At 40.6% G+C, this 27,371-nt stretch overlaps 3 protein-coding genes and 1 pseudogene across 3 annotated transcripts; 1 reads left to right on the top strand and 3 right to left on the bottom strand.

Annotated features, from left to right (window-relative positions):
- Positions 1–1,942: 1,942 nt before the first annotated feature.
- Positions 1,943–6,885, bottom strand: LOC133731046 (uncharacterized; annotated as a pseudogene).
- Positions 6,886–9,396: 2,511 nt separating this feature from the next.
- On the bottom strand, positions 9,397–11,199 carry LOC133728161 (cationic amino acid transporter 8, vacuolar). Its single transcript, XM_062155571.1, has one exon. It carries the CDS (start codon positions 11,171–11,173, stop codon positions 9,470–9,472), a length of 1,704 nt encoding a protein of 567 aa, XP_062011555.1. The 5' UTR covers positions 11,174–11,199; the 3' UTR covers positions 9,397–9,469.
- Positions 11,200–17,590: 6,391 nt separating this feature from the next.
- Positions 17,591–24,775, top strand: LOC133728454 (ubiquitin carboxyl-terminal hydrolase 15). The gene is made up of 14 exons (XM_062155869.1): positions 17,591–17,779; positions 18,416–18,852; positions 19,485–19,923; positions 20,008–20,467; positions 20,545–20,693; positions 20,791–20,879; positions 21,332–21,417; positions 21,519–21,681; positions 21,787–21,910; positions 22,058–22,215; positions 22,310–22,394; positions 22,858–23,070; positions 23,707–23,768; positions 24,012–24,775. The coding sequence occupies exons 2-14, from the start codon at positions 18,566–18,568 to the stop codon at positions 24,520–24,522; spliced, it is 2,826 nt and encodes a 941-aa protein (XP_062011853.1). The 5' UTR covers positions 17,591–17,779; positions 18,416–18,565; the 3' UTR covers positions 24,523–24,775.
- A 216-nt stretch (positions 24,776–24,991) lies between these two features.
- On the bottom strand, positions 24,992–26,578 carry LOC133728455 (uncharacterized). The gene is made up of 2 exons (XM_062155870.1): positions 26,248–26,578; positions 24,992–25,694 (listed from the first exon to the last, which is right to left on the bottom strand). The coding sequence occupies exons 1-2, from the start codon at positions 26,499–26,501 to the stop codon at positions 25,274–25,276; spliced, it is 675 nt and encodes a 224-aa protein (XP_062011854.1). The 5' UTR covers positions 26,502–26,578; the 3' UTR covers positions 24,992–25,273.
- Positions 26,579–27,371: the final 793 nt, after the last annotated feature.

The raw sequence follows: 27,371 nt of genomic DNA, 5'->3' as shown, positions 1-27,371 counted from the left end.
CGGCCTCGACTGCAACTGTAGACGAGGAATGAAGGAGCTTTCTGGGTTGTGGCACGAGGAATCATCAGTTCATCCCTTTCCCAGTCTCGGCAGTGTGTTGAGCTTGGTTGCAGTCGATTTCCGAAGGTATAATTCCAAATCTTGAATTCAAAGGTTGCTCTTGTGATGAATTCGAAAATTGTGGACTGAAGAGCTCTTGAATTATTTCTGTCCTGGAGATTTGGTTGAATCATGGTGTTATGCATAGTTTGATCGAGTTGTGTAGTTTGGTGGTTTGAGGATTTCAACAATTGCGGCACCACGCGTCAACGGGTTGTCCCTCACTTCCCAAGCTGGCGCGTCTCCTTCTCCCCTGAAGAGCTGACGTCGCCCACGTTCCCTTGCAGACTTCCTTCTCCAAATCGCTGGCCTGTTTGTTGCCTGGTCATGAAATTAGTCATGGGAATGACTAATTTCTTGGATGTAGTCAAGAAGGAGTCGGTTTTGCCCGGGCAAAAAACTACCGGTGCAAGTATGAAAATTGCTCTCAAGGTCACCACATCAGATTTTTCTTGACTATGACTATGACTATGACCTCCGGTGGACTTGCTCTTAGTGATATAGTCATCGATCGATTGGTGACATCTCCTATCAGTCTGTAATATTGTCGATCAATTAGTGTGATAGTGGATTGATTGACAAGAATGTTAGTTAGGTAGTTGCTGGTTATGTACTTGTGTAGTTGTTAAGTCATCATAAGGTGATGGTAGAGTTTGTCGATCGGTTGGTGAGGTCGCTGATAGATTGCCGAAGTTGTTGGTCATGTTGTTAAAGAGTTACTGGTGAAGTGGTGGTGCGATTTGTCAATTGGTCAATGAGGTCACCGACTGACAAGGTCGTCGATCAGCTTATCGGAAGAACGCTGATTAGTTGGTTTAGTGAGATCGTTGATTAATCAATTAGTGAGAGATAACTAGTAAGTTTGTGAGATTGTCAATTAGGTGATTGTGGAGTCGCTGGTGAGGTGGTGGTCAATGTAATTTGTTAGTTGATTTGTAAGGTCGTCGGTCAGTCAATAGATGGAAGGCCAATCAGTCCACTAATGAGATCGTCAATCAATTGATTAGTAATATCACCTTTAGCGGATTAGTTATCTACCCGCCGGAGTCAACAACGATTGCTTACATAAAAGAGAGCTCAATTGATCTGCTATATTTGACAGACCTACACTCACATGTTAAATGTTTGGGATCTAAATGTTTTGTAGAGATTTTTTAGTGGCATGTCCCACACCCACATATAATAATTTTACAACATGAAGAGGGAGAAAAGATGAGACTTTAAAGAATAATACTTAAATATTAAATTTAGTAGATGTGGAAAGTTTGTAAAAGAGTCGCATCACCTTTTAAATTTGAATTTGGTAAATTTTATTTGGTATCTTCATTAGAAATGTTGTGAGATAGCCGAGTAGTTTATGAGATTGTTAGTTAGGTGATTGTGAAGTTGCTGGTAAGGTGTTGGTAAGATTTATCAGTTAGTTGGTGAGATCACTATAAATGAATGAAAATGCTGGTCAAATAGTTGTGTAGTCACTAATCAGGTAGGATTGTCATATGAAGTCCAAAAGTTGGACTCATCAAATTCAAATTTAAAATATAGCCAAGACATTTGTTGGAGATGCTTGATATTATAGTTTATGTAATACATTTTTTTATCTATCATACCGAATCATTGCTCAGTGTCACGGGCCGAAATTTGCAATGCGCAAAGCGGACCGTGCGGCACTTGCTAGCAAGCAAGTCAGCCAAGTGAGTACCTTGCAAGGAACAATGAAAGCCACACGATATTAAAATAGTGCTAGTGACAAGCAAGAACACAATTATATGAATGTTGGGGCAACCACGAAGAACAATGAATAATCGAAAGGAAAGATCAAAGAGCAATCTCACGGGGCACAGGGTGATTGAATAATTCCTCTTTTATTGATGGTAAGACGGTAAGGGAGGCAAAAGTACATGTGCTTACCTATACTAGTTCCGTAGTCCAAACTATGCCGACTAGGAACCCCTCCCTATAGAGCATATCGGCCTTACATGAACCTGGCAGGAGGAAACATGAAAAAGGCCGAGGAGACTAATTGCTAAATAAAATAAATTACATAATTTGTAAATTACCAAAACAACCCTAGCACGCAAGCAAACAAACCAAAGGCTTAACTAATGACCCTGGACAAGGTTGCTTGCGGCATTACAAGTGCGGCCCCTAACATCCTCCCCCACTTAAGCTGTCGGCGCTCTCGACGACTGCCTTGATCTTGAAGTCTTCAATCTTCTGCTGGAACTTCTTCTTCAGGACGTCAGCATTCTCCTAACTGGTTTCTTCATCTCCAAGACCCTTCCACTTGACCAGGAACTGCTGGCATGGGCGCCTTGACACTCGGATCACTCTCTGCTAGGATCTCCTCCACTTCTTTCGGCTTTGGTGGTCTGATGTCGACGTGCTCCCGAACAGGCTGGTTGCGTGCTTGATCTTCACAGTCTGGCTGGTGCGGCTTGAGGTTGCTGACGTGGAAGACGGGGTGAACTCTCATCCAGGCGGGAATATCGACTTTGTAGGAGCACTTCCCCACTTTAGCAATGATGGGGAGCGGTCCTTCATACTTCCTGAATAGTCGTCTGTCTCTGGAGCGCAGGAACCTGAGTTATTTAGGAAGCAGCTTGACAAGGACCATGTCCCCTGCCTGAAACTCCCTGGGCTTGCGACCTTGATCTGCCCACTTCTTCATTCTCCCCGCCGCTTTCTCTAGATAGGCTTGAGCGATCTCGGCATTAGTCTTCCACTCTTTTGTGAAGTTGAAAGCACGCGGATTCGCCCCTTTGTAGACTTCTTGCACCGTATGCGGCAAGAGAGGCTGTTGGCCAGTGAAAATTTCAAAAGCACTCTTGTTGGTGGATGAGCTCTTCTTCGAGTTGAAACAAAATTGTGCAACATCGAGCAATTGCGCCCAATTCTGTTGGTTGGCATGAACGAAATGGCGCAAGTACTCCTCCAACATCCCGTTGAACCTTTCTGTTTGCCCATCAGTCTGTGGGTGATAACTTGAAGATATGTTGAGCTCAGACCCGAGCAACTTGAATAGCTCGGTCCAGAATGTTCCCGTGAACCTAGTGTCTCGATCGCTGACTATGTTCTGAGGCACACCCCAATACTTTACAACATGCTTGAAGAAGAGGCTTGTTGTGTCTTCCGCCGAACAGTACTTTGGGGTTGGCACAAAGGTGGCATACTTTGAAAACCTGTCAACCACAACCAGGATGCCTGATAAGTCTCCCACCTTCGGGAGGTTAGTAATAAAGTCAAGGGAGACACTCTCCCACGGGCGAGTAGGAATAGACAGTGGTTCCAACAGCCCTGGAGTCTTTTGGCGCTCAATCTTGTCTTGCTGGCATGTCAGGCAAGTCTTGGTGTATTCCGTGACATCGTCTCGCATCTGGGGCCAGTAGTAACCCTGCTTGAGGAGTGCATGGGTCCTCTGCCATCCAGGGTGACCTCCTCACAGGGTGTCGTGACACTCCCTCATAAGCATTCTTCGCAGTCCGTCAGCTCGCGGAACAAACACTCGTCCTCCTTTGGCCATCAATATGTCATCCTCCATCCAAAACCGACGGCTCTTCCCTTCCTTCACCATTTTCATGAGGGATTGCGCCACGGAATCCTTCTCCAGACTCTCCTTGATACGTTGCTTGATGTCTGTGGCAATGATGCTGCTCGACAAAGTGGCCAACACCTTGAGGGTGGCAAGGTCAGCCTTGCGACTTAGAGCATCAGCAACTTGGTTTGTGTGCCCAGCCTTGTGTTCGAAATGGAAGTCGAACTCAGCGAGAAACTCTTGCCATCAAGCTTGCTTTGGAGTTAACTTCGGCTGGGTCAGGAAGTGGCTGACGGCTGAATTGTCTGTCTTCACAAGGAACTTTGACCCCAGCAAATAGTGTCGCCACGTCCTCAAACAGTGAATTACGGCTAGCAACTCCTTCTCCTGAGCCGCGTACCTCCTCTCAGCTTCCGAGAGTTTATGACTTTCATACGCAACAGGGTGCCCTTGTTGCAGCAGGACTCCTCCTAAGGCGAAGTCAGAAGCATCTGTCTGGACTTCAAATGGCTGGTTCAGGTCGGGTAAGGCAAGGACTAGATCTTCCATCACGGCCTTCTTCAAATCTTGAAAGGCCTTCTCACAATTACTACTCCAGTCCCATGTCACTCCTTTCTTCAAGAGTTCAGTTAAGGGGGTCGTCTTCTTTGAGTAATTCTCAATGAAACGTCGGTAGTAATTGGCCAGCCCAAGAAAAGAACGTAGCTCTTTCACATTCTTGGGGTTTCTCCACTCCTTTATGGCTTCTACTTTCTCCATATCCATCCTGATTTGACCCCTTTCAATAATGTGACCTAGAAACTTGTGGTCACTTGCGCGAAGGAGCACTTTTCGCGCTTGACATACAACTGGTTGTCCCGCAACCGTTGGAACACCAACTTCAGGTGCTCTACGTGTTCTTCTAGGGTAGAGCTGTACACCACTATGTCATCCAGGTACACTACCACGAACTTATCTAAGTACTCGTGGAAGACTTGGTTCATCAAAGTGCAGAATATGGCTGGCGCATTGGTCAACCCGAACGGCATCACCAGGAACTCAAAGGCGCCATAACGGGTGACGCACGTTGTCTTTGGTTCATCTCCTTCTGCAATGCGAACTTGATAGTACCCCGAGCGGAGGTCTAGCTTTGTGAAATATTTGGCACCATTGAGTTGGTCAAACAGATCTGCAATCAGAGGGATCGGGTACTTGTTGCGCACCGTGACTTTGTTGAGAACCCGATAGTCCACACACAGTCTCCAACTTCCATCGTGCTTCATTTGAAATAGCACAGGTGCACCAAAGGGGGCTTTAGATGGCCTAATGAATCCCGCCTTGAGCAGGTCTTCGAGCTGCTTTCGAAGTTCCGCCAGTTCTGGGGGCGCCATTCTGTAAGGTGCCTTTGCAGGTGGTTTGGCCCCCGGAAGCAGTTCGATCTCATGGTCCACACTCCTCCTTGGAGGTAATTCTTTGGGAAGTTCAGGAGGCATCACATCTACATAGCTCTCCAATACCCCTTCAATCTCCTTCGGAATCACTTCTCCTTTAGTCTCATCCTTTATCAAAGGAACTGCTACATAGGTAGGCTCATGACGCTTCACGCCTTTCTTGAACTGGAGGGCGGACAAGAGACGGGGTTCACTTGGTTGCTCGATTCTTGCCGGAACCACACACGACCTTTCTCCCATAATAAGTAAGTGTTGGGCACTAGGAATGGGAATAGCTTTGTTCGCCAACAAGAACTCCATCCCCAATATGACATCAAAGTCGTCCATCTGGACAACTACGAGGTCAGTCTTCCCTTGCCAGTGACCCAACTTGAGTGATACCCCTCGAGATAGTCCAGTTGTAGGTGAGGCCTTAGAGTTCACAGCTTTCATGCGGCCAACATCCTTCTCCAACTTCAGCTCCAACCTCCGTGCTTCAGGTTCTGACACAAAGTTGTGAGTGGCCCATGTGTCAACCATCACGCTCTTGGCTACCTTTCCATTAATACTACCATCTATGAACATCAAGCCTTTAGCCTGGGACTTTTTAGGTGATTGTGGTCGCTTCTCCACCGCACCCAAGAATCTCAGAGCTCCCATGTGACCAGGTTCCTCCTCTGGCTCTTGCTGATCTTCCATTTCTTTCGAGTGAATATGAGCCTGTAGGGCAGAGAGGGCGGTCTTATGAGGGCACTCATTCACTCTATGCGGTCCTCTGCATAAGAAGCATGCTAGTGGCTTTGGAGCATAGCCTGAGGGATTAAAGGGTCGAGGGGTGAAGACCCCTGTCGAGGCAACAGGCTTGGACGTTGCCGTGTCCCTCGCATTCACTACTCTCCTGTCCCCTCCTCCTGAGTTGGAAAACTTGGACTCTGCTCCCCCACTTCTACTCGGTCCAGGCCTTACATTTCTGTTGACATTCACATTCGAAAACGGCTGAGTCTTCTTAGTAGAGTTCTCTTCGAATGTGTAGTCCGTCAACCTTTCAGCAGCAGCCTGTGCGGAGGCCAAATCTTGGACTCTCTGCCGCTGAAGTTCGGTCCTCGCCCATGGCTTTAAGCCTTCCAGGAAATAAAACAGCCGATCCTTCTCTGACATGTCCGGGATGTCAAGCATGAGCACCGAGAACTTGTTTACAAAGTCTCGGATGTTGTTGCTGTGCTTGAGCTCCCTTAGTTGCCTTCTAGCAATGTACTCTACATTCTCGGGGAAGAATTGAGCTTTGAGCTCCTTCTTAAGATCCTCCCAGGTGTCAATGGTGCATACCCCTCTTTGTATGTCATTATACTTGGTCCTCCACCATAGTTTAGCATCTCCTGACAAATACATTGTCGCCATGTTCACCTTCACCTCTTCCGAGTCTGGCTTCACTGCTCGGAAGTATTGCTCCATATCAAATAAGTAATTCTCAAGCTCCTTGGCATCTCGCGCCCCTCCAAAAGCTTGAGGTTCTGGTATCTTTACCTTCCTGTAGTCTGTCACAGGTTGGTTTCCCATCGCACGGATGGTTAGGTTGAGCTTGGTATTCATCTCCACCAGCTCGTTTCTAAAAGCATCAATGGTGACTCGGACATCTTCTGCCATATTGTCCACGGCCACCTGGAGTGTGTCAAGGGCATCACTCATCGCCCCCATTTGCTCGTTCAGAACAGGAGATTCTTCCTCATTTCTCTCCCTTCCGCTACCTCGAGCTTTACAATTTTCAAGGGCCACAACTCGGTCCTTCAGGCTCTCCACCTCTATCATCCGCGCTGCCAACTCATCTAGGTCGACACGGTCCAACATATTAGTGATATCAATCAACCTATCCGGCACTCCCGCAAGTTCTCCGAGTTGTTGGTCATACCAATCGAATATTTGTTGGTTTGTCATCTTCCCCGTCATCGTAGTGAGCTTCTTGAGCCGAGTTGGCTCTGATACCAACTGTCACGGGCCGAACTTTGCAATGCGCAAAGCGGACCGTGCGGCACTTGCTAGCAAGCAAGTCAGCCAAGTGAGTACCTTGCAAGGAACAATGAAAGCCACACGATATTAAAATAGTGCTAGTAACAAGCAAGAACACAATTATATGAATGTTGGGGCAACCACGAAGAACAATGAATAATCGAAAGGAAAGATCAAAGAGCAATCTCACAGGGCACAGGGTGATTGAATAATTCCTCTTTTATTGATGGTAAGACGGTAAGGGAGGCAAAAGTACATGTGCTTACCTATACTAGTTCCGTAGTCCAAACTATGCCGACTAGGAACCCCTCCCTATAGAGCATATCGGCCTTACATGAACTTGGCAGGAGGAAACATGAAAAAGGCCGAGGAGACTAATTGCTAAATAAAATAAATTACATAATTTGTAAATTACCAAAACAACCCTAGCACGCAAGCAAACAAACCAAAGGCTTAACTAATGACCCTGGACAAGGTTGCTTGCGGCATTACAAGTGCGGCCCCTAACACTCAGTCAAGTCTTGCACAAAGACACATCTTATTCACCAAGTAATAACCAATACCTATTTTATAAGGAGATTACACTACCATCCCCGCTGCATACACGTTTTGAGAAATGGAATATTAAGGATCCTTTTTTTTGTTGGTCGGTGAATATTGAGGATCCTCGTTCTCATTTCCACATAAATCGCAAAAAAAGCCTAGTTCGCTGAGTAATGGGCTCGGGTCAATCAAAGCCGATTACCTTCATCCTTCATTAAAGTCTCTGGTGAAAAAAAAAATACGACATTGGACTCAGCCCAAGTCAGTCAAAGGCCAACGTAACTTCAAAAGAAATAATTCCAAGGCTTTCTCTGCTACTTCCTTCTCAAAATCTCTAGCACCTCTCTATCTCACAAGCATGCACGGGTGGACCTAGCTAGGGGCAAGTGAGGGCTTATGCGCCTACTGAGTTTTTTTGTAGTGGAGTTAATTGATGATCTACTAGATAGCATACAAAATTTTAACTTAAATATTAACATATATGCCCCCTCAACAGCTTAAAATAAAGAGAATATGACATATTAAATAAGATTCTGGATTCGCCACTGCAAGCATGAAAACCAGATTTTGCTTGTTGGGTTGGACTTTGATCATTAGAACATTAAGGGAAATCAACCATCTCTTGTCGATCTATATCTTTCATCTCTCTATGTGAGTGATATAAAGTTTCAATAGCATCATTTCAATTTTGTTTCTGGATTTTCGTATTCAGTCTTTCATTTCTATCATAGAACAATTGCAAATCTTGTGGGATGGTACAGAACTTGCTACAGCTGTTTACGCAAGAGTTTTGGGAAGGATTTAGAACATAATAAAGGGATCACAACACTTGGGTGCCTATCTATCGAAGAAATGCCTCATGAAACAAAGAACAAGAAACATATCTGATAAAAGTCTAAACTATTGGTCAAACAGATGATTGAAGAAATGGGGGTTTCGCTTTTTTCTTTTTAACTAAACTGTGTATCTTTTATCGTTAGTATTTAGTACACTAGCTAGTTTCTTCATCTCAGTGCCTCTAAGAAGAATCAAAGGGAACTACTAATGAAACAAATGCCATCAGTGCCATCATCAGTCAAAACGATCTACAAACTGCAAAAAATGATCACTGCAACTATAAGTAATGAATCTGATTTGGATGAAATGTTGTTTGTCATATGCAAGTGGCTATATTCTGTTATACCGATTTAAAAACTTCAAAGTTGAATCTTGCCATTACTACTAACAATGAGAAAATATTTATGTAGAGACTACACATGAAAACTGATAAATAAGTAAATTGATAAAACTTTTAAATCATTATAACTTATATATACACACATACTGACGCACATCAAAAGACAACAAAACAAGCTAACAAAAGTACTCCAGAGACTCAAGCTTTCCCTTCCTTAATGCAACTAGAAAATTCATCAGAACACCCGGAAAGTATATGCTCTCTTCTGCTTTGGAATTTGGAATAATAGAGCTATTGAAAATCATGAGGCAACACAGGTCTATCTATTCAATGGACATTTGCAGAGTCCAAATATGGTGTGCAATGCTATACACTGAAGTCTACTCATTCCAACGATTTTACTGAAAACGATCTATCTATTCAAATGTCATGTAGAACAGAAAGGACTCATGTAATGTCCAAGGAAAATCCTTTTGCAACATAAATTCAATTTGATGGGAAGAAAAACCCAATTTCATATATAACGACTACTTTCTGTACCAATTAATTTTGAGTTGAAAAATGATATTAAAAGAAGCTGAAATTGAAACATTACCTAATGACATATGCTATAATATTTAACTTATGTTCGCATGGCATCCATTCTTGTTCAATCTGCTACAGCAGTACCCATTAACTAGCACTTCCCTTCTCAGTCCTTGATTCTTATTGGTCAATCTGGTGAGCAACATCATATGTCGCATGTACACCAACCAACAAATAGTAGACAACCATTACCGCGGTGCAAATGGCGAACCTCAAGAATGCAAGGTAGCCTAGAGACCCAATGAGGAAAACATTAATACCAATTGACAATGCAGGCAACCATGGAACTAGTGGAACACCCCAAACCTTGGCAACTCTTTGCTTCGGAAGCAATGCCATCCATAAAGTCCCAAGTAACCAAATTGAAGCGGCCACTACATACCAAATCCACCCTCGCACATTTGCATTCCAAAGCGCTGCAATTCCGATTGAAGAACCAACTATAACAAACAAACTTGTAAGAAACTTGGCTAAGTCGTTTCTTGGTGTCACATCCCTAACATAATAGCGCCTCACCAGCAATGCAATAGCCACGAAAGTAAATATAGCAAGTGTACTGAAAGAGAAGACACTCGACAGGATATCAAGACTAGAGAACAGTGCTACAACAGCACTAGTTATGGTCACCAAAATAGTAGCGTAGATTGGGGTTCCAGTTTTTGGGTGGACCAAAGCGAACCAGGGAGGAATCATATGAGCTCTTGCAATCTGAGTGGTATACCTTCCTTGCCCAAGAGAGCAAACCAGCAAGCTTGTAGTCATTCCCTTGAGAGCACATATACTCACCAAGTACTTGGCCCAGTTCATCCCAACAGCTTGAAAAGCGGCCGAATAGGCAACATCTGCACTAATTTGTGTGTACTTCTGCATCATAACCAAACCCAAAGACATCAAGCAATATATTATAGTGATCAGGCTCATAGAACCGATCAAACCTACTGGTATATCCTTCGACGGCCGCTTTACTTCCTCGGCCATTGTTGCAACCAGATCAAACCCAGTGTAAGACCAATAAACCAGAGCTGAAGCCTTGAAGACACCCTCTGCGCCATATGGGAAAAAAGGCTCCAAATTTGAAGTTTTGCCATGAGAAAACCCAACTGCTATGATAAACACAATGACAACAGCACTAGCAATAGAAGTAACCCAATTCAAAATAGAAGTCCTACTTGTCCCACTCATTGCTATACCATTAGCAACTAGAATCACCAGAACAGCAATAGGGTCCAAAAGATTGAAACCATCAGGTAAAGATTGTACCGAAAATCGCAGCAAATTGGTGTTAGAACTGATAATGCTGGCGAAGTAAGAAGACCAAGACCGGCCTAGTCCGGCTGCACCAACAACAGCCTCCAAGAGAATGTTCCCTGCCGCAATAAACGCCACGAAATCTCCTAGTTCGATCCGGAGATACGAAAAAGACCCGCCTGCAACTGGAATCTCAACAGCGAACTCGGTGTAGCACATCACAGATAGCAATGCAGAGAGGCCGGAGATTGCATAGGACAAGACAATGGCGGGTCCAGCTTGGAGAGTGGCCTCGCCTGTGATGACAAAAATGCCGGAGCCGACGACGGAGCCGAAGCTGAGCCAGACCAAGTCCCACCACGTAAGGCAACGCTTCATTGTGTTTTCGCTTTGCTTGGGGAGTTGGAGGAGCTCGAAGGAGTCGGTGGAGCGGTTGATGAGGCGGTCCTTGAGGCGGGAGGGAGTGTCGAAGAGGGCTTCTTTGTAGGAAGTGAAGTTTTGGAACGTAGGTTCCGGGAAGAAGTCTTGCTTACTCCATCTTCTCCAATAGCTTCTTTGCTCTGTTTCTTGATCCATGGATGTGTGTGATTTTGGAACTTGGAGCTCGCAGAAGAGAGGGGTGGAAGATGTGTATGGAAGTTGGTTTTGTATGGGAGTGACAGAGAGAGACGGAGTGATTTTGGTTGGAGATGACTCAGAGTTTAATATGTGAAGAAAAGCCGATGATTTTCAAGGGTTGTCGGACTCTTGTTATGTTTTTGAATTGGATTTGAGGCCAAGTACATAGCATGCCATGGAATTGGTGCTAGTTTTCGAGCTACATACGTTTTTTTTTTCGACTAGTTCGAGCTACATACGTTTCTCACTAGATTTTTGAGTGAAGATTTTATTTTATTATTTTCTTTTCAAGGCAGTAATTCCTTTTTTTTTTTGAGGAATAATTACCTTCAAATTTGGTAAATACAATTGTTTTTTAGAATTTTGAAAATCTTCGCACTTTCATTTTCATATGTAACTTTAACAAGATCTAAAAGAATCAACAATGCAAAGGTCAAATTCTTTTCATATGCGAATTATTGACTAATGATGGTGAATTTGAGTCTTATCAACTTTGTTGGGCGTTTCACATCTTATTTAGAACCGGAAAATGATTGAGATACCAAATTTTTATACAAAATTTAGATATCAAATGATATGGCAGTGACGCAGTCGGAACAGTAACCTAAGTTTACAAGCAATAAACATAAACAAAGAGTTCTGGAGTCTACCAGAGATAAAAGAGAAAATTCTCTATTTGATTGACAATAAAATGAAAGATAGGTTCTGCAGCCGCTTAAGGCTGCTTATATATGAGAAAAGAAACTCTAGGGCGACTAACAATGAAACCCTAAAGCCCACGGGTAAAAATAAAACAAACCCAAAACAAACTAGGAAACCAAAAATTATGAAAAACAGTAAATTGCAGTTTTGAGACCCTAAACGACCCCGAAAGCCTGAAAAAGCCCACACGTCGTGGCATAGCTACAAGTTTTGTTCCTGGCGCGATTCCGTTTCCTGAAAGCTATGGCACGATCGAATCGGACAACGAATGCGAAAGTTGCAATAGTAACTTGGGTTTTCCTCCTTTTGCACGATCGAATTGTTCTTTGATTCGGACTGACATCCGTTCTACATCAGGCAGTATGTTGCGTAGAAATTTTTCAGTGCTCCTGTCAAACCATATCAGCACGTTGACATGGTTTGACTTTCCAATCAAAATTTGACACCTCATTCTTTATTAATATAATTTGCCTCGGACCTAAAAATCACTATCGCAAGCCTAAACTTTCCAATCAAATCATATCAGCACGTTTTAGTTTCTATTAATTGCAACTTCAAGCTCTCCGTCAATGGCTCTTCAAGCTATTGCTCCCCCCTTGTTTTTCCTTTCTTTGGAAAAGTGTTTCCATAGCCTCAAGGATTCATTTTTTTACATTTATTACTCACATTACATTATTTTATTGCATTAATTATAAATTTTTCATCAACTTTTTTTATAACTTTCCTTATGTTACCAAACATCAAAGTGGAAACTTTGTGGGAAATTTAATTTCTCATCTCATGGGAAAGACAAAGGAATTAGTTTTCTTTTTGTAAACCGAACAAGGAGCAACTCCAACAGCTTCCCCAAATTTTGGTTTTTCTGTATTTTAGGGAAAAATGAGCCTCTTTTGCTCCAACAGATTCCCTATAACTATCCCTATTTTAGGGATAGCGAGGAAAGAGAAAGTCAAATTCCCTAAATTTACAGCAATCTTTAAAATTTTAAGGAAGAATTATGAAGATTTTAGAGATTGCTGTTGTTTGGCTCCAATTTTGCTGCAGCTGGTCAACAGTCTCTTTTCTGCGCGGGCGTGCCAGCACCGTTCGGGTGCGGTCGTCGGGGGTGTCCCTTGACCTGACTTCTATCAAGCGATTGTAGACGAGGAGAGCACCAACCTCGTCGCGGGATTCTTTGTGCCTTGTGGTAAGGACTTTGCTGTAGTTTCTTCTTGTTCACACAATCGATACTCAATATTGTAGATTGAGCAGAGCGACATCACCGAGAAGTGTTGAGATCTTGCTAAAGCGTGACTTTAGCTTGGCTGGGTTGCTAGGGCGTTACCCTTGCTTGGCTGGTTCTGTAACCGTTGTGGTCGCGACACTACCGTCGGCTCCCGAGGAGACTAGGACCGAAGCACGTTGACAGAGGGTTTGGTGGCACTGAAAGTCGGCTTCCGAGAAGACTAGGACTAGGAGTGTGATCACCGATAATAGAAAGAGAAGGAGAGGAGTTGCTCTTAGAGAGGTTTGCTCTAGAGAGAACTTAGATCATCTTAGAGATGTTTTGATGTATGAATTGGTTGTTGTTTGAATTGGTCTCGGCACTACCGTCAGCTCCCGAGGAGACTAGGACCGAAGTACGTTGACAGAGGGTTTGGTGGCACTGAAAGTCGGCTTCCGAGAAGACTAGGACTAGGAGTGTGATCAGCGATAAGAGAAAGAGAAGGAGAGGAGTTGCTCTTAGAGAGGTTTGCTCTAGAGAGAACTTAGATCATCTTAGAGATGTTTTGATGTATGAATTAGTATGATGATACTTGTTGTAGCCTCTATATATAGGCTTCCAAGCAACACTATTTGGCCTTAAACAACTCATAATGGGTTAGGTTTTAGCACTTAAACATTAATGGAATGTTAGGTTTGAATACTTAAACACTTAATGAAATTTGTTAGGTTTAAGTCATTTTCTGCTCCCTTATCCTTCCATTTTTATCTCCACTAAGAACTCAGATTCAACCTTCAATTTCTTCATATGAAATGATCCACCATGAATTTAGATTGTTGTGGTAAAATTTCAGAATTTATTTCCATGTGGTTGGGCCGGAAATGCTGCTGGACCTCTTACAGGTCCAGTTTTCCAGTTTTGCTTCTGCAGAAAATTGGACTGATTATTTGAAGGCCTTCCACTCAAAGCTAGTTCTGGCACTCTTCATAAGAAATGATTCTTGGGCTGTCTAGAATGGATCTGCAGAGTTTCAGCTCATTTCGAGTTCATTTGGTCAGTCTGCCACTCATTCTGTTTAGCTCGGTTTCTCCTAGCCGAAGTAGGAAAATGTGCTAAAGTTGATTTTTCATGCTTCCATAGTAGGCTTTATTTAGCCTCTAAATATATATTTCGAACTTGTCGACAATATATAGCTTGAGCCACTGACTTTGACTCAATTTCTCCAAGACGTGCCTTGTCAGGCCAAAATGCTCATTTTGGGTCCAAACAGCTGTAAAATAGAGAATCTGTTGGAGTTAGAAAAAAAAAAAAGGCTAAAGCTTTCACTTTTGCTTCCCTATAATATAGAAATTATAGAGAATATGTTGAAATTGCTCTAAGCTCATTTCACATCCATTAAGCTCAGTTAACTAAACGTGAGAATACCAAAAGTCTTGGAGGGCTCCAGGCATTGCACACTATTGTTCCGTAGTTCCGCCTCTGGAAATGGAGCAAAAAAAAAAAAAAAAAAAATGAAAAAAAGAGTCTAGAATGAACATTTACAACAACAACTGGGTTTCTGAGATACTAGCTAAAATAATTGTTCATGAGGCTGTTGCATAGTGTAATTTGCTACAAAAGTAAACATGTGAATAATAATATCCCGTAAAGAAATATCTAGTTGTATATTCGACTTCTGATCTCATCTAGCCATGTATGTACAGTGCACCCAAAGTATATTTGATCAATTGCACTCTTGGGTTCGAATTGCAAGAGGGAGTATTGTGCTGAAGGTAGTGAATACACATACAACCTTGTTTCAAATTTAACTTCAAGGCTGTTGGTGATTGATTTTGGGAATTGTGACCCAATGTTAACTGGGGAAAGTGAAAAAAAAAAAAGAAAAAGAAAAAAAGGATCAAGCTATCAACCAACTGAACTAATACCCAAATATGAATTTCCATTATCTTCTGGCTATATTTCCTCCAAAATCAAGAACATTAACTGTTAGAGTATCTCCAACAAATATTAAAATAAGAAGTTATTGGAGTTGCCTGCAAGAGGCATCTAAAATTTTTTCTATTCGATTTGTCCTTGTCTTAAGTTCTTTGGATGTAAAAATTTGTCATATACTCCTTACAATGTCTAATTTTATAATTTTAGGAGGTTTCGTCATATACTTCTTACAAATAATTTATTGCTTCTTCAATCTTAAGCATATACAAATGGGTTGTTACCATAAAAGACCATTTGACAGCATATAGACAAACTAGGCAAAGGAAAAAAAGCTGCTGATTAGCCTCGAAGCTTATTAAGCTTGAAATAGTAATTTTTAGGTCCGAGGCAAAATACAAAATATGTCTGTCTTTACAAAATTTGTAAAGTTAAAACTCTCAACTATAAAATTATAGAAAGTTGTCTTTAACCATTAGGATGCATATACGATTTTGATATTTTACTAAATTTAATAATACTATTTATATTATACTCTAACTAAAAATTAGACCTACTTTTGACTAAGAAAAAATCCTGTCTAAAATGATCAGCTCTTTCAGCTGACCTCAAATCTGGACCTGAAGTTATTCTCTTTTGTCAAAACCACAAATGGCAACTACCCAATTTCTAAACCTACCACATTGGGAACTCACAATTTCTTCCTCTACAATGTGGTTCTAACCTTCTGTCTCCTGTTCCCACATTATATGCTCTAGTCATACGACTCATACCTATATTTGACATGCTTACCCAAAGCAAACCACTCCTGTAACAATGGAGGTCAAATGTGTTTCCCTCTACTCAAAATACATGCCATTCTGGTCAACCAATACGATGGACATACCTTTGAACCGCATCGGAAACCTAAACCAACCATAAGGACTCACTCCCTTAGATTCCAACTATACAGATGCAACTGAAACTAGGCTCAAACTTCCTAGACAATCAAGCCTCTCACTAACGTCAGAAACTTTACCAGCCTATATAACATGGAAATTGCCAAGACCTGGCCTCTGCCATTGTCCTATGCACCCCATCAATCGAAGTACCAAACCCGTGGTCGAATTCCTCCAAGTCCACAGAGAGAGAGATAGAGATGCAGAAGAAACCACCGAGAACAAGACAAGATTTCAATTCTAAAAAGGACCCTCCGTCACACTCATTGACGTTGAATTGAAAAGGCCTCAAGTCACCCAAACGAAGTAGAAGATTCCCCATTATTATTATTCTTTTCAAACAATTACCACACAAAACGTTTCGTTCCCGGTCCGGTTCGACCGTACCAAACTACTGTATCTATGTATCGAACTAAATTTATTTAATATCTCGGTAGCCAAAAATTCTAGTATGAACCAAACTTCACATGCACAATGAGTTAATTTCTGGTACTGTTCATGAATAGTACCGGAAATTAACTCATTGTGCATGTGGACCTTGGTCCACCCAAGATTTTTCGCTCTGTAGCTTGATGTATCGTAAAACTGTGTCAGGGGCGGAGTCAGGATTTGATGTCAAGTGGGGCACTTTCAAAATATTAAAACTCCATAAAAGAAAAAAAAAATTCATTGACAAATAAAAGAAAAAAAAAACACCCAAAATGATATCTTTTATTGTCTAGTGTAAATGTCCAAAATATAATATATATTATATACAAAACATCAATGTTCAGGCCAGAAAAAAAAAACAAAAAAAAAACAGACTAAAGCTATACGTGCATGGTAGCTCGAACCCATGACCCAAATGTTACCAATTTGATCAAGCTTCCACTATGCTAGACTAATCACACTACATATTATCAAACTAGAAAATATATAAACTTTACTGGGTCAGGGGACCCAGTAGGCCCCAACATGGCTCCGCCACTGCCAACAGTACCGGAAATTAACTCATGGTGCATGTGGACCTTGGTCCACCCAAGACTTTTCGCTCTGTAGCTTGATGTATCGCAAAATGTTATTCTAACAGTACCGAGAATTAACTTATGATGTATTTGAACCTTGGTCCACTGAAGACTCTTGATGTATCGTAAAACTTCATTCCCACAGTACCGTTCGTTTATTCCCTCCGAAGTCCGAACTGTTTAAAAAATTGCACACAGCCATGTCTGCCTCCGCAAAACACAATTATCCTCTTCTCTCTCCATTCATGGGTAGAAGGGAATCGACCAGTAAACGTGGCCCTCTGTTAAAACTCATTGGGAACATCATCTCCTGGGCTCCACCCCCCAAACACATTATTAAGGTAAAAATTTTCCACATTATTTTTTTGACCAAGACCTTCTGACGTTCCTAGGCTTTCCTATTCCCACTTTCAACACATCCAACGGTCCAACGTCAATCAACTAATCCCCACCTTGTCAGCTTTGCTCAGATGGGTCCCCCCCCCGAGGCTTCAGATCAAATGGGCTTCCGCCACGTGTGACTGATGTGAATGAGTGCACACTGATATGGGGTTTGTGAGGAAGCAGGGGAGAGAAACCCCAGTGTTAAAAGTAGGGGCTATTTTTTGGGGGTGTGAAGTGTGAAGGGAGAAGAGCAGAGAGAAGACTGGTGTGTTTTTTGAGCTTACTGTCTGAGGAATCAAGGAATCATTTTTTTCAGGGAGGAAGAAGAAGAAGGCAAAAGCAGCTCACAAGTGTTTACCTTTCTGGGTTTTTAGCTTGAGAGCTTTGCTTGTGCATGAGGGTATGCTTTCACCTCATTCAAAGTTTCAATCTTTGTGTACTTTATTTTGAAAAAAATATATGTTACTATTTCACAGTTCTGTACTTGAATCTCAGATTTGCAATGCTTGTTTCCTTCTGGGCCTCTTTTTGTTTTGGTATTTAGGTGAAAATGGGAGGAGTATTTATGTGTTTTCTTCAATTGTGGGAGGGTGTGAGTGTTAAATTAGTGTTCTTGGTGGAAGTACCGGCATTTATGAGAAACTGGTTAGGGTTTTGGCTTGCAAGATGTCATTTTGTTTATGGAGATTGGGGATATTAGGTGGATTTCTTAAATGGGGTTGTCTTAGATTTTCATTCTGGAATAATGGGTGTGCTTGAATGTTGGGTAATTTTGAATGTGGGTTCATAGCTTCAGGTGTTATTTGGTATCCAAATGTTTAGTGTAGCCTACTTGCTTGGGCTGGTAATACTGCTTCATTGTAGTCGAAACTTGGTAATGACTGTGATTTAACTGTTTAATGTTCAAGGCTCTGGATTCAATCAAGTTGCCTTTCAATGCTTGATTTATATCTGAATGCTTTTAGTACTCTCTAAAATGGAAAATGCAGTACTGATTATTATGTTTTCGATTGGATATTTTGGTGAAAATTAACAGGTCTGAGTAGTGGTGCTGGTGGAATATATTTATCTCGTTTTGAACCTTAATGTCAACCTACTTGGACTTGTTTAACTTTAAGAGGTCATCTCCGGGTTAGTTTGTTTTGAGGGATATTGGACATGAGTATGCTGGTGGGGCCGTGGGGACATGCTTGAGCCAAGGGAAGCTGATATACCTGCCCTGTTCTTGGTTTTCGTTGTGCTTCCTTTGCTTGCTTATGTTTTACTTGGAAAATGGAGTGAGGCATCTAAGAAGAGAGAGAGGGTAAGTTTGCTTGCTCAACTCGCATCAGAAGAAGCTCTTAGAGCTGAAGCAATGGCTGTTCCTGACGTTATTCCTCTGGTTTCGTCTTCAAAGAATAATGTTCATGCATGTGCTAGATGCTCTAGGCCAGCCACAACCCGCTGCTCTAGATGCAAATCTGTCAGATATTGGTATGCTTTAATTTGTCAGATATTGTCTGTCTATATACTTCCTTGTTCTGTTTTTTTTTTTTCCTTATATGCTCGTCTACTAAAGAAAGATCGAACTTTAATGATAAATTGTTGCATCCCAAGCATTGTGATTTATTGACTATAGAAATAGCTGTTGAGGTTTCTCAAGCCTGCACTTGATGCTTGTGTAGTCTTCCCAGACAGTGCTTTTGAGATTAGTTGAGAATTTGGTTCAGCCACTTTTGCTCAAGTTAGCTCTTCACCTAAGGCAGCAAACTTAAATGTTCCTTTAGTATTGTACTTCAAATTTTATTTACATGTCTGCAAAAGGGTATTTAGATTGTTAAGCATATCACAGTTGTACCATTTATAGGAGGTATGCATTTTCGATAAAGAAAATTATCTCTGAAAAGGAACTTAGACACGCCACTCACAACTAACTATCAGAAAGAGGACAATGAGTGCAGCATAATATAGTAACTATATTCCAGAATTTGCATGTCCCTAAAAAATAAGGATTCGCTAATTGGTGATTTCAGCTTTGTTTTGTATCCAATGAAGAGAGAGAGAGAGAGAACCAAATGCATGCACCATGAGGTTGATCTCTTAACCGTTTGTACTCATTAATGCAGTTCTGGGAAGTGTCAAATAATGCATTGGAGGGAAGTTCACAGGCAAACATGCCTGCAGTTGGAACCTAGTAGTGCAACCTCATCTCCTATGGCTGTCTCATATGGAGAATCTTTTCATAATGACAGCATCAATTCTCAGTACTTTGGGTCTGCTATGGAGCAGATTTTGGGAGAGGAAGCACCAGCTGAAAATATAATTTATCCTCCAATTTACACTGGTATCCCGAATAAGGTTCAGTGCGCTTCAGTTGACCCCTCTCACATTTCCATGCTGGAGAAAAGAACTGTGGACAAGAAGGTTTCCCGAAAATCCAAAACCGAACTCTTGAGGAAAAAGGATGGAGTAACATTTGATCCTTCTGAAGAAACATTTGGTGATTGGACTACCCAATCAACCTTTTCTAATGTTGCATCAAGAGAGGTTTCTGTGGAGCATAAGGTTTGTTATCACTCTGTCATTTGCTAGTAATTTTCTTCTTTTGGTAAATTATGTCTGATAATTATGCTAAATTGTTGGTTGCAGCCAACAAATCTTGACTCTGTCCTGTCAGAGGCCGAAACTCTTAAGAAATACCATGCCAATATTTCTGATGCCTATATCAATGGACAAGCTACTTCAGGATATACAGTGCATGAGAATGATAAGTTTCAAGGTCAAGATGGTAACATATTTGAATCAAGAAGCAACTCTGGATTAACATGCGCATCATATTCTTCAAAAAGTGGAGCAGATTTGCATGAAGTGGGGTTGGACTTCGTTCCCGAGGGAAGACATTCTCTTCAAGGAGAAAAAACTTCCAATGATGAAAAGGCAGAGTTCAAATGTTTTGAAATTACCGCAGTAAAGGGAAGTGTAAAGGCTAAAAGAGCTCCATATTCTCTTGGGACGAAGGTGCCTAAATTGTCAAATTCAACAGTCAAGGACTCTGGGAAGCAGTATTGCTCTGAGATAGAGAGGCAGGGACAAATTACTGATGATTCAAGTAAGCCTACTAAATCAATACTGTTTAAACATATCCGAACATTGTAGTGTTCCTCTAATTCTATGTGGGTGATGCAGAAGTAGCTAGAATGAGAGAGACGACTCCACAGGGAAGCAACGGAATGGCAAACATAAAGATTATGAAGATGATGGGTCTAAAGAAGCCAAAAAACATTACCAGACAGGATGTCCCTGAAGTCAGTGGTTATCGACACAAAACTAAGAAGGTCAATCTCTGGTCAATGTGCCTCCAGGAATTATATTGGTCTTATGGGTTCTGAACCGAATATAAGTTCTAATTGATGTATGCCATTTGACTTTCAGGTCTTGTTTCCTTATGACGAGTTTGTTAAGTACTTTCAGAGTGAAGTCTTTGACTTAACACCTCGGGGCCTTTTAAATTGTGGGAACAGGTAATGTATCGTATCTAATGTATTCCTAGGTCATGAGCATAGAAATGGATCCATGTGATAGAAGTCAAAACTCCATTCACACTCGTCAGATAAATTAAAAAAAAAAAAATGAAAATTTAATGATTGTCATATCTAGATCAGAAATTTAGAAAAAAGTTTGATCTCTTTCAAGTAATGAAAATTTAGTGCATGCATTAATATCATATTGATGAAGTTTGAATCAAGAAAGCTCTTAATGGACTTCGTAGTGATGCAGACTGGCAATGGATCATGAGATTCATATGAATAAAGTCATACAGTCCAATCATTTATTGTTTTAAATTATGATGTGCTGTATCCTTGGGATAATATGTTTGTAACACAATGACCAAGCAATGCTTTATGCACAGAAGCTTCTTTGTTTTCTATGAATCTTCTATTTCATTTGTTGATTTAATTCTTTTTTCTTGCAGTTGCTATGCAAACGCTGTCTTGCAGTGCTTAACCTGCACGAAGCCACTCATTATCTATTTGCTTCGCAGATCACATTCGAGAGCCTGTACTTTCATTTTCTCATATGCCTTTCATGAGTTGAACAATTTTCATGGCTCTTTTGTTTGAATATGCATGTGACTCAATTTTGTTTATTATATGTATTAGGTTGTGGTAAAGATTGGTGTCTCATGTGTGAACTAGAGCAACATGTGATGATGTTACGGGAAAGAGGGGGTGCTCTTTCTCTTCGTCAGATTCTTTTTCACATGAGGAGTATTAATTGCCAAATCGGTGATGGAAGTCAGGAAGATGCGCATGAATTTTTAAGGTGTGTCAAAGTCTGCCATTATATTTCTTCTTTTGTTGGACAGAATGCACTGCCAATTGCATCTGTTTCCTCATATAGTATATCATAAGATGCTGCTTTTTCCAGGCTTCTAGTAGCATCAATGCAATCTATATGCTTGGAGGGGTTGGGTGGTGAAACCAAGGTTGATCCCAGATTACAAGAAACAACTTTTATACAACACACCTTTGGTGGGCATCTCAGATCCAAGGTACTTAATGTGGACTTACAGATGTCTTATGTTGGTTGTTAATCTTCATTTGATCAAACTGATGTTTATTAATTTTTAATTTTATTGTTGCCATTTATCCTCCTTTACCCCAATTATTCATTGCTGAATCAATCTTGATGCCTCCAGGTCAAGTGTTTGAGATGTCATCATGAGTCTGAACGATATGAAAACATCATGGATCTTACATTAGAAATATATGGTTGGGTTGAGTCACTTGAAGATGCGCTGACTCAGTTTACGACACCTGAAGATTTGGATGGTGAAAACATGTATAGATGTGGAAGGTATGATGACCTTATTTTAGTGTGGTTAGGCCCATATACTTGTTTTAGTTGGTACAATTTAAATGACTTACAAACTCATCTTTGGGGGAAAAAGGTGTGCTGCATATGTTCGAGCCAGGAAGCAATTGAGCATACATGAGGCGCCAAATATCCTGACAATTGTCTTGAAGAGGTTTCAGGTATCATTATATTTTCGAGTTAGATAGTGGAAAGGCTTTTTTTTAAATATTATTTTATTATTTATTTATTTATTTATTTTTTCATTTTAAAGTCTCTTAAACAACACTCACAGCTTTGCTTGAGGTTCAATTGTTGTTTGCTGGTTCTGTATAGCAAGTGAAACATCTGATTTGCAATTTTCTTTTTGTAACTACAATGCTATTGTACCTTATTCAGGTATAGCAACTTAAAAGCAATTTGGTTTTAAGAGAGAAAGCCAGCTTATGTTAGTCCCTTGGTGTCTAATGAGTTATGACTCACTTTCTGAAAACCCAAATACAAATCACAACTCAAATACCCAATCATCTAGTGCTTCCAACTTTTACCATAAAAAAGAATTTCAGTTTTGACACCTTCCTGCAAGATAGCCATTATGTTGGGATTACTTGTTGGAATATTAAGTCACGGCTGTTGCTTCATCAGGAAGGAAAATATGGGAAAATAAACAAGTGCATCACGTTTCCAGACATGCTGGATATGATTCCATTTATGACTGGAACGGGCGACATTCCTCCACTTTACTTGCTCTATGCTGTTGTGGTGCATTTGGATATGCAAAATGCATCTTTCTCTGGACATTATGTGGCATATGTGAAAGATATGCGAGGCAACTGGTTCAGGATAGATGACACTGAGGTAAATGCTTCCCCTCATTGACTTTTCATGCAAGGGTTTGACTCACTTTCTTATGCAAAAAAAAAAAAAAAAAAGAAAAAGAAAAAAAAAGGAAGAAGAAGAGGTGAAAGCTCAGGTTTAAAGGTTCATTCTGTGCATGCGCTTTGTTCCGCCCACCCCATAAGTTGTCTGTGGTTTTTAAAGAGGTGAAAGACCAAGATGGTCTCTACGGTTACCTAAAATTAGTGCTTGTTCAGTGAAGACTGCCAATCAATTTACTGAATAGATAATGTTGTTGTCAGAGCTTCCATTTATTAATGTTATCAAAGGCAGGGTATAAGCGTTTTGATGTCATAGAAGTACTTTGGATTCTATAAGATTACAGCCAATAGCTGCTTTAAGAGCATCTCCGTAAAGTGTTGTCATAAGATCCATTAACAATGAATGAATATCAATTCCATAAACACAAATAGAAATGCATATCTTGATTAGGACTTCTAGTATATGCTCTCTTTTCGATTATGCCTGTTGACATGGTACCCCTTGGTGCATATAATTGATGGCAGACAAATATGAGGAAATTTATGTTTAGATTATTTATCTTTTCCTTTCATTTGAAGTAATTAGATCCTGACGGTGATTATGCTTTGTTAACAGGTTCAGCCCGTGTCCATGAGCCAGGTTATGATGGAAGGGGCATATATTTTGTTCTATATGAGGTAAGATTTATTGGGGGTAAAAGAAAAAAAGGAACTGTTTGTGATCTCTTTCCTTAACTTTTGCTTGGTGGAGCTTGTCAGTTTCGTTTCTTCTTGGATTCTTAATTAACATATACTGCGGATATCATTCCTTGTTGTTTGTGCCAAAACTATCTACTTTTTAATATTCTTTTTTTTTTTTTGAAAGAAAATTATTTTCATGCTTTTGAGCTCTTCAAATTTTGGAATTTCTTTTGTTCTCAGGTCTTGCCCTCGCCCTCAAAGAGCATTTGGTGGAAAAACTATCAGGCAGCAAGTTCCAAATCTTGAAAATGGTTCCTTGCCAAAAGCTCAGAGGCCAAAGCCAAGCCAAAGCATACCCAGCAGCCAATATGTTAGCCCAGAGCATTTACCTAATTTTATCAGGCCAGAAACTGCAAGTGGCTTTGCCAACAGCACCTGCAATGACATCCTTGGGAGTTCTAATGGGAATGTTTTCCGAACGGCGGAAACATATGTTGACCCCACCAGCATGGAATTCTCTGATGCTACATCTAGCGATTGGTCCCTTTTTACAAGTTCTGATGAGGCTTCTTTCACAACTGAGAGCACTAGAGACTCTTTCAGTACTGTTGATCATGCTGATGCTGGCAATATGGATCCAATCTCGTCAATTTTCAACATCTTGTATGCGCCAGAATATTCTCGCAGTTCTGTTGCCTGTAGAAAGATTTCAAATAGTAGGCCACACAGTAGCTTTGTTTCTCAGGAGTAGGGTGTTAGTTCAAATCTGTACTTGTCACCATCCAATTGACTGAGTACAGAAATGGAACTATTCAAAAAGGTCAGCGATTCTTCAACTGCACATGCTTATAGTTAATGCAGCATGCCTGTGATTTGGGAGTAACCCATTACAGTCTTGAGTCTTGACTGAACTTCTGATCATTGTAAACTCTAGTAGATGAGAGATACTACTAATTAAATAGATGAATTAGTCTGGTAGGAGCTGTGCCTCAAAGTTTTTGTTTTCAATGTATTGTCGGTTGGGGCATTTGGTTCTTATCAAAACAAGTAGAATGAACAATCTTGTTAGCCATTAATTTATCACTGAAAGTTGTAAAGTTCCGGGCTTTTTCTTTGCTTCAACATGTTTTCAAGATAACTCTTATAATCACCATCATCATCACTAAACTACAAATTCTGCCGCACATGTAATTATGCAAAACTAGTTGCAGACACCCGAATTGCTTTCAAGATTCAAGGAAACATGATATGCTGCTTCTGAACTTCATTGAGTATTACAAATGCAGGCAACTTGACTTGACTCTAATTCCATAATATTATCTACTGCAAAAACATACTGCCTCTTTATTCTCTGTGAACTATAAGTCTAACACCAGTAGTTACACAACTTTTCTCACTACAGAAAATTAGCAGATTTGAACTTGCTAAGAAACACCACCTTCACCATCTCTATATCTAACAAGAGATCTGCAAATCTTAAAGACGGTGATTTGGCTCTCATTTTACTCTTCTAAATTAAACGAAATCCAGATCTCATTCACCCTGTGATCAAATTCAAATGGAGAGTTGTACTGTGCAACAGTATAAATTGTAGTGTGATCAGCTCCATGGCTTTTCTCAATGGCAGCAGACCAAACAGTTCCTGCAAGACTGGACTGCAAGGCAGCAGCTTCTACTCCAACATCGTAGTCTGAAACAAACCCACTGAATTGTCTCACAGCCACATATGTAGATGTCCATTTCTGAACATGGAGGCCTTCTGCTGGTGGTGGTTTTGCTTGGTTCTTTTTTGGTACATAGAAGCTCACCACAAATGAAGACTCACAGAATGGTCCATCGCTTGGTTGAACTTCGCTAAGCACTGGGGCAGTCATCTCTATTTTCTCTCCATACTTGTTCTTCCCTTGAATGTAATCAAACAGCCTATGACAAACGAACCAAGAACAACCATATAAGTACTACTTTCATACATTCCATAGATTAATTTCAGAAATGGGTGAAAATTAAACTGTTCTTATTTATTCAAAGCTACTCTTCAAACTCATCTAAATGGGAATAACCAATTCTAAAAGAAACCTAGTACTAAGTTTTAGTTTTGGAAAGACGAGTATGAAGAACACTTAAAAACACTAGAATCGAAGAGAAAGAAATCACCTTGACTGATTACAAACTTTCGATATTTCTCATTCTTGTATAAAATCTTTCTCCAAAAAGTTATTTTTGTTCATTAATCCCATTGGTTATAGTTTCCTAGAGAGATTATATTGAACATGTACCACATCTGGGAAGAACTTGTCAGGCTTTTACAACATGCATGTGAGAATTATCGATCGAAGTTCACATGTAAATTATGATAGATACCGAATATTATATATAACCAGCACATACAATGATACATCAATATCCACCTAGAATAGTTCTACTCAACAAGAGTATATGAGCTAATGAACACAAAAACCAGAGAAACTAAACTCACTGTAAGAAGCCAGTTCTGGTGGCTGCAACCAAAGAAATGTCCTGAATAGGAGCAGTTGATATCCACTCGCTCGAATTGTAACGACGAACTTCATAGCCGTTGCCAACCTCGATGGAGTCATAGCTCGGGCACTCTATGCTGTTACATGATGGTGGAAATGTTGCCACGCTTTTCTGAGCTTCTGGCCAGAGACCCAAATTCAGATTGGAGAGCAGGCTCAAGAAAACTGAGAGCTTAAACATAGAGGCAGCCATTTTCTGATTAATTGGTGTAGAGTTGTGTGTATTTGTATCCCTTCAGAAAGATGTGGAACTTTGCGAAAGGTTGGTTTGTTGTTTGAGAGCATCAATGTCTAAGGTCCACAAGTTTATAGGACACGTCTAGAAGAAAATGCCCTTGTAAAGGTTGAGAATTTACAATTGTGGCTTTGCATGTTCCTAGGTTGTTAACTTGTGACTGGGGCAGAATTGTGGTTCTGGGAAGTTGATTGGGCACTTACAACTTCTTTAAGAGGCCAATGTGTGTACACGAAGTGATAATAGTTTGAAGTGAAATTCATGGCCATAGGGAATGAATGAATGATGATAAATGATTTGGAGCTTTGTACATGATTCTATTTCTCATGCCATTTCTTTATTATTCACAAAGCAACTTTATAATTACGAAAACGAACTAGCTTTTAGAGTTTTAGGTGATAACAATATTTTTATAAGAACTGCCCCCTCAAGCATTTAAACTATGATTCACATCAAGCAACTCAAACAGCTAAGAAGGGCCAACCTCTTGGCAATACATCAATCGGCAAAACCTAGAATCCTTGATTAGAATCCTCGGCAAGAGTAACAGTCAAGTCGCAATTAACCCTGTTGGATTATGATGCTCTATGTTTACATGCTCAAGGGAGAGAAGGCAGATTGAACTTAATTTGTTTTCACTTCCTATTGAACATTTAAATGTACGTTGCACTGTGGATTTCTAATGACTGATTAAAATTATGATGTTAATTTTGGTAGATTGGTAGAAAAGGAACAAGATCCGGTAGCAAAGAAGTGGTGAGGTTGGCGTAGTTATTAATTTGAGCTAGTCTCCACCGCCTTGTGATGTCTCAAAATGAATGTAAAAGG

Source organism: Rosa rugosa, chromosome 2 (genome assembly GCF_958449725.1).
Source record: "Rosa rugosa chromosome 2, drRosRugo1.1, whole genome shotgun sequence".
NCBI classification, from domain to species: domain Eukaryota; kingdom Viridiplantae; phylum Streptophyta; class Magnoliopsida; order Rosales; family Rosaceae; genus Rosa; species Rosa rugosa.
This window is presented reverse-complemented; position numbering and strand designations above follow the sequence as displayed.